The sequence below is a fragment of the Rhamphochromis longiceps genome, linkage group LG14 (genome assembly GCF_057381845.1).
Source record: "Rhamphochromis longiceps isolate RC_006_pf linkage group LG14, R_longiceps_female_GT1.1, whole genome shotgun sequence".
Taxonomy (NCBI): domain Eukaryota; kingdom Metazoa; phylum Chordata; class Actinopteri; order Cichliformes; family Cichlidae; genus Rhamphochromis; species Rhamphochromis longiceps.
This window is the reverse complement of record NC_140570.1, coordinates 41,604,110-41,611,181: the sequence shown is the minus strand read 5'-3', so window position 1 is coordinate 41,611,181 and position 7,072 is coordinate 41,604,110. Positions and strand designations below refer to the sequence as shown.

Genomic DNA, 7,072 nt, shown 5'->3' with positions numbered 1-7,072 from the left:
CAAACATAAATTTTTGTTTATATTATCTTCAATAAAGCGCGTTAATGCGGTGGATTTTGAAAATTAACGTAAAAATATTACATTAACAAAGACAAAACATGAAGCCATAAACATGTATTAATATTATTATTAAAATGTGTGTTATGAAATTCTGTAAACGTGTTTTTAATTGTTTCCTTGATTACATTAAAATCTAAAAAGCGGGAAAATAAAACGAGCCTTTCTTTTCAGGCAGCTCCGCGGACACCTCTGTTTACACTAATTTCCCAGCATCCCTTTCGCCCTTCCTTTTCCTCCTTCTCTGCGGACGCGGTGCAGGTAAGAGTCAACATGTCCGCCGGCACATCCTTGAAAAATGCCCGTTAATCTGCGCGGTGGGCGGCTGATAGTCCCGAGGGGGACCGGGGCAGGAGCCCCGGCGCTGCTCGGTCGGTCTGTGTCTGCGTTTGAGCCGCTGATGGCGGAGATTCGCTCCGGATAGAGAAGCTAGCCTCGGCTAACGAAGCGCAGGGCCGCGGGTAACCGAGCGGCTTCCGAGCTGCGCGTGCCGGCTCCCGCACACGTGCGGTAAGGAAAGGGTGTGTGGGAGCCCCGATGCTCGCGGCGGGCTGGAGCTCCCCCGGTAAACGGGCCAAACCAGAGGAGCCACCGGCCGGAGCTGACTCGGATTTTCGTAGTTTCTCGTGAAACAATGAAACGGAAAGAGCCGAATGTTACGTGCTGTATGCAGGGAGCCATCGGTTATCGATCAGTGACGGGCTGACCGCAGAATCACACGGGTTCTGAACGGGACTGTTTCTGTGACAACCTCAGACACTTTACTTGTGGTCCAAGATGCCTCTGAATAAGTCACGTGACTTTTTACCTGGTAGCGTGGCACGTGCTGTTCCCACATAAAGTGTTTCTTAAGAACAGTAAACGCATCCCAGGTTGGAGCACGCTCAGTCCTCCACCTGTGAGGTCATAGCTGACTAAACCTACAGTTATCAGGGCCTGGCACTAAAAACTCGTATTATTAGTTGCCATGGTGATGTGTCCTCCTCTGAAAACACAGCGGGTACAAAGTTGCGAGCTCAGGAAAACATGCTGGTTACCAGTGCCGTCAATCACGTGATGCTACAGTAGGTTTCAGGTGTTAATGTGACTGTTTCTGTGCAGGTGAACTCACCTGAAGAAGACCACAACGACCAAGATGCCTGGAAGGTGAGTGCCAATCATTTCACTCTGTGGTCACATGATGTATGTCTGTGTGAGCGATTTAACCTGCTGAAGTTCTGAAACAGGAGAGGGCAGACAGGTGTTGACAGGAAGTGAGTTAACTGTGAGTGCAGAGCGACTTCCTGTCTGCTCTTCAGTGATTCTGGGATGGGTTTAATAAAGTTTTATTCAAACAGGCCGTGATCTGTCAGAGACGCTGTTCCTCGCTGCAGAGACGCTGATGGTGATGATGTCATGGTTGGAGGTGCACAGATCAGGGCTCGCAAAATCGCTAGCCCAACGTCCCGGAGCTAGTGATATCTCCGGTCGGGCGACCAAAATCTATCTCAGCCCCGCCGAGTGTTTTAGGCAGAAAAAGTATGTGTGTCCATGTGTAAATGCAAAAAACGGTGAAACTCAGAAGCCTGGCAGGGAACGAGTAGCAAAGATGGCACATAGTCGTGTAAACAGAGGGACAGTAACTATGTGTAACAGCAGCAGTGTTTCTGTCACTGTAGAAGTTCATCTCATGTGAACAGTAACGTCTCGCACACCTTTGATGTTGTGTGACTAAATCTCAGTTTTCCTCGTCGACACGTAAACACCTTAGAGTTGGGTCCTTGTTGCTATAGAAACAGTTGTGGGCGCTGTCAGTGGGTCGTTGCTGGTGATCTGTGGAGCGTACAGGGGAAGCAGGTGCAGGGTTACGACCTTCGATCCTCAGATCGGAGGAGAAGGGTGAAGTAACCACGGTGACATCAGCTGGTGGAGTGGGTCACGGTTTGGCTCTGATCAATAAGCACTGGAGTTCCTATTGGTTGTTTTGGGACCTTCTGCCGCTCACTTTAGTTCTATTGATCATTTGTGTCTGATTAGTGAGTTGATCACGTTGCACAGAACGCTGGCAGCAGATAAATCAATACTTGACGTCTATCAGTCCAGAGCGGCACAGGCCTCTGGGGGTCACATTCACCCGTGGCTCCTCCCACTCCAGCTTTTTGATGATGTTGATTCTGTCAGCTGTTTCTGGGCTGATTGATCAGTCTGATTACTGATCATTCTGCAGGTTTGATTTGCTTTAGATGTTTTAAGGTCTGTTAGAGAGATGCGGAGGGTAGCTCCGTCGTTGTGATTGATTTCCCGCCTCCTGTGTTTGGCGACTGTTTTGTGCAGTTTCTGTGTGTGTGATGGAAGGGTGAGCTCCACCAGCTGATGTCTGGGTGAAAAAGACACGCTGTGCTTTGACTTTGGTGAAACCTTTGGTCACGCTTGGGCTGGAGATGAGCAGCTCTTTCCATTGGTCAGATTTGGGGGCTTGTCAGCAGGTGGTGGTGACATGGTCTGACGCAGTCTCTCTTTCAGACTGTGGAGTAAGGCCATCTTTGCGGGCTACAAGCGCGGCCTGAGGAACCAGCGCGAGCACACGGCGCTGCTGAAGCTCGAGGGCTGCTACAGCCGGGACGAGGTCGACTTCTACCTCGGCAAACGCTGCGCCTACGTCTACAAGGCCAAGAAGTGAGCTGCCACACCGCCATCTTTCATTTACTGTTAAGGTTGGCGTGTTTCTAAGTGTGTGTGTGTGTGTGTGTGTGTGTGCACGCAGGAACACGGTGACGCCCGGCGGGAAGCCCAACAAGACCCGTGTGATCTGGGGGAAGGTGACCCGGGCACACGGAAGCAGCGGGATGGTGCGAGCAAAGTTCAGCAGCAACCTGCCGGCCAAAGCCATTGGACACAGAGTCAGAGTGGTGAGTCACATGACCTGATCGGCTGGGGTTACGACCTCGCAGACGTCTTGGCTGCCGTGGCATTTCTGTGTTCACTGCTTCCTATCATGCCATCAGATCGTTTCCAATACGCTTCAGGAGTAAAAGTGTTCGTGCGAACTTTGACCTGCTCTGGCTCAGAGCGCTACCTGAGTGCGCTCAGTCTTTAAATTTGATTTATTCACCATGAAGCCACAGCTGGAGGCGTCATTTACAGGTTCTTTTTTTATAACGTGAAATCAATATGACGAGACTGAGGGGTGTGGCTTCAGACAGCAGCATTGAGGAAGCTTATCAATATTTGAATAAATGAATAAACTCAAGCAAGACGAGAGGCTGAGTAACGTTTGCACATCATTCTGTCAGATAAACTCAGATTAGAGCATGTTCATCAGACTGACAGCCCGCTCCACCCGGCTGCTGCTGTTGGTGTACAGCTGTGAGAATAGAAAGTCTTTATCCGATCGTTCAGTCTGACGTCACTAGCCGTGTCTGGGCCTAAACTCCGCTGCAGGTCCATATATCAAACATCACTATGGCATTACTGAGAGTTGAAAACTGTCTAAAGTCTTTCATCTTTAATAAAATGATCAGTGTTCTGCTCTACCAGGTGTAACAACTGAGTTTAACATCCAGGCATCCATGAAAACGGAATTTATGACATTTAATGGAGTTAGAAGTTAGCAGGGAGTTAGCTCGCTAGCTTCTATCTAAATACAATATAGCATGTCCTGACTGCGGGGTTTTGGAAACACATTCAAACGTACAGCTCTGTTATCACTTCCAGCATAAATGAAGACAGGAAACTAAACAGCAGTGATGTTTGTAGGGTTACTGAAGTTGGGCTAGCTGCTATATAATGATGTGCTACGTGACCGCTAGCGACACAGCTATGTTAGCATAATATAAACAAGCTAACTTTTTCCACTCGATAAAAGTTAACGTGAGTGTTCTCGGTGGTCAGGAACAAATGTAATCGCATGGCAGGATGCTGTAAAAGGACCAAACTTCAGCCAGGAGAACAACTGAGATAATCCATCCACAATACGAGGTTAGTCATTCATATACTGCTGCATGGGCTGGGCTGTAGTTACATCCTAAGGTTTTAAAAACTGAGCTTAAATAAATGATTAGTGGTAATAAAAGCCGAGGGAGGTCAACAGTGATCACTGACTGTTTTAGGAGCTTTTTGAGATCAAATAGAAGAAAATACATAACATTAAACATGTTAACAACACAAAAGCCATATTAAACGCAGACTACTTTAGGCCCGGAAGTAGGATTCGTCACGTCATCACTGAACAACTGGATAGGTACTATACAGATTTACAGTGAGATACAGACCTGGGGGGGGGGGGTCTGCAGCTCTGAGCAGTATTTAGAAAAAAGTACCAAGAGAAAAAATGCTGCTGAGCGCAGATCTGATGACTCTGATTGACCATATTATTTTGCAGAAATGGCGTTCAGTCATTCGGAGTCACATCTAGAGGTCTCACCTGTCACAGGTGTTTGCTCACAGTGTGACACGCGCATTCGTACCACCGTCGCCATATCTTCCACCTCGCTCGCCGCACTGATGCTCTGAAGGCGTCTCAGGTCTTCTCGCCGCTTACTTCTTCTGTGGTTTCTCCTCCTGTGTGCATTTCCTGTGTGGTAGTTGTATTGTGAAGTTCATTTCCTGTGCGTGGTTTTATTGTGACAGTGTACTTCCTCTTTGTGTGCAGATGCTGTATCCTTCCCGGGTGTGAGGCGGAGATGGCAGCGACTCTTTGTTTGTACAGAAACAATAAAGTGATCAATAATCTGGTCAGACTCCCGCTTTGTGTTTCTCTCACACACACAGCCTTCATCTACAGGAGTCTCTCACTCTTCTTCTGACTGCAGGGGGCAGCAAAGCATTCGGAGAGGTCTTTTAAAGCAGCGGTCCCCAACCCCCGGGCCTCGGACCGGTAGCGGTCCGTGAGTCGTTTGGTACCGGGCCGCGAGAGTTGAGGCTCAGGTGTGAAATGTATAGTTTTCAGGGTTTTTATCGGTTTTCAGTGTCATTTTGTTATCGTTTTTATCGTTAACTCGGTTTTCCTGGGTCTTTCCACGTGTGTTATGAATAAATCATCTTTTTTTTCGGTACCGGTACTAGTTTTATTTTCTTGTATTTATCCGCGACACCTTAAAGGAAAATATTGTCGGGCATAAACCGGTCCGTGGGGCAAAAAAGGTTGGAGACCGCTGATTTAAAGGGTGTGTTATGTCCAGAGTTTAGGCTGTCAGGTTGTCAGGACAACGGTGATGATTGGTGGGGATTCAGGTGTGGGTGGTGCAGCACAATGAAGTTTGGAATCGACTCCAGGTGTAAGTGTTAAACAGTGTTGGGAAGGTTACTTTTAAAATGTATTCCATTACAGAATACATGCCCCAAAATGTATTCTGTAACGTATTCCGTTACGTTACTCAATGACAGTAACGTATTCTGTATACTTTGGATTACTTAATATATTATCATGCTGAATGTACTATTGCTGTGTGATTTATTACTGAAGGTCCGCGACTCCGAACTGTAGTAAAGGGACCTCTGACTAATACGGCGGGGTCCCTGTCGGCTCGTAGCTGAAAAATAGCTTTACTTTGTTGTGTGGGTCAATTTTTCTTGCGAGAGACAGAGAGAGGCGTTGAAAAGCTGCTCCAACGGAACTTATTGTTTTCGGAGGAAAACACGAACACGGTGTACAGTCGAGTCTTAATAGCTTACTTACAGCTGGGCTCGTCAGGCACTCTTCTTGGCTGCAGTGGTTATTATTATATTTACATGCTTCCAGCTCCCGTTTTTCCTCGATGACAACTCGTACCTTTCCACTCGCCTTTTTCTCCCTCCTCGCGCTCACAGACCCATAACGTGTATGGCAGTCCATTCTCCCTGCAGCACGGACTACACTGCCCATGATGCTACATTCTTTAGAGCTATGCTTGTAGCATTCTGCCTGTTAGCTTAGCACAACAACAACAACAAGGCGCTCTCTCACCCAGGAAACACACAGTCGCAGAGAGAGAGAGAGCGTCGCCCTGTAACCATGGCAACCGTAACGCTGCCGCCTGGAACAACAGCACGTAGCTGTCAAACAAAACCCAAACAGTCCTGACCCGCGACAGAATGAAACAGGAAAGTACCGCAGTGTAATCCATTTATTTCAACAAAGTAACTGTATTCTGAATACCACCTTTTTAAACGGTAACTGTAACGGAATACAGTTACTCATATTTTGTATTTTAAATACGTAACGGCGGTGCATGTATTCCGTTACTCCCCAACACTGCTGTTATATAACCGGACTGTATATGAAGCACCTAAAGTGAGCGTGCTCAGAATGATTGGTCCAGCTGTCGCATGGTTTTCTTTTTATTAATTAATGTAACAAGTACAACAATGGCAGCATTTTCAAAGACTTTTTTGCAACTTGAGGTAACAGCAGAACAGCCTGTATTTCAATATGTAAAGTAATATAAACATAAGTAACTAAAGAAATTAATCAAATTAAAAGACAGAATTCTAACCTCTGTGTTTTCTAAAGGTTTTAGTGCAGATCCACAGCGTGTTTTTTGTCAGGCACAGTTCTTTGTGAATAGTGAAAAAGGTTGGCTTTGTTTTCAGAAATCAACATTTGTGAATGAAGAATTTACACATAATTATCACATATAAGACATTTTCAAGTTTCTTTTCTTAGAGATGCAAAAATAATATAATTTTTAGAAAAATCAAGTAAGTTTGGAATCTTTGGGCAAAGCCTGTAGTGCACGTAGTCCTACAGGGCTTTACAGTAAATACATCTGTAAGATTCAATGTTCCCGTCACAGAAAGAACAGGAGTTATTATAAAGAGCAGAACGACATGTGAGAGATCCATCGGAAGAATCAGAATACTTTATTGATCCATAGGGGAAATTGTGTTGGTTACATGCTCCAGTACAAACACTAACAAAGGCAGACAATACAAAAAGAAATAGCACAGTATGTATGTATGTATATATGTATATATATATATATGTATGTATATATACATACAGTGGGGCAAAAAAGTATTTAGTCAGCCACCGATTGTGCAAGTTCCCCCACTTAAA

At 45.9% G+C, this 7,072-nt stretch overlaps 1 protein-coding gene across 1 annotated transcript; it reads left to right on the top strand.

Annotated features, from left to right (window-relative positions):
• Positions 1-216: 216 nt before the first annotated feature.
• rpl35a (ribosomal protein L35a) lies at positions 217-4,769 on the top strand. Its single transcript, XM_085380149.1, has 5 exons — positions 217-318; positions 1,159-1,203; positions 2,560-2,712; positions 2,801-2,945; positions 4,688-4,769. Exons 2-5 carry the CDS (start codon positions 1,193-1,195, stop codon positions 4,709-4,711), a joined length of 333 nt encoding a protein of 110 aa, XP_085236275.1. The 5' UTR covers positions 217-318; positions 1,159-1,192; the 3' UTR covers positions 4,712-4,769.
• The last annotated feature ends 2,303 nt before the right edge of the window (positions 4,770-7,072 follow it).

Bases quoted from the DNA above. Each gene is read 5' to 3' on its own strand.
- rpl35a (XM_085380149.1), top strand. The intron at 2,713-2,800 runs GTGAGCTGCCAC...GTGTGCACGCAG, and splicing joins TACGTCTACAAGGCCAAGAA to GAACACGGTGACGCCCGGCG. The intron at 2,946-4,687 runs GTGAGTCACATG...CTTTGTGTGCAG, and splicing joins TTGGACACAGAGTCAGAGTG to ATGCTGTATCCTTCCCGGGT.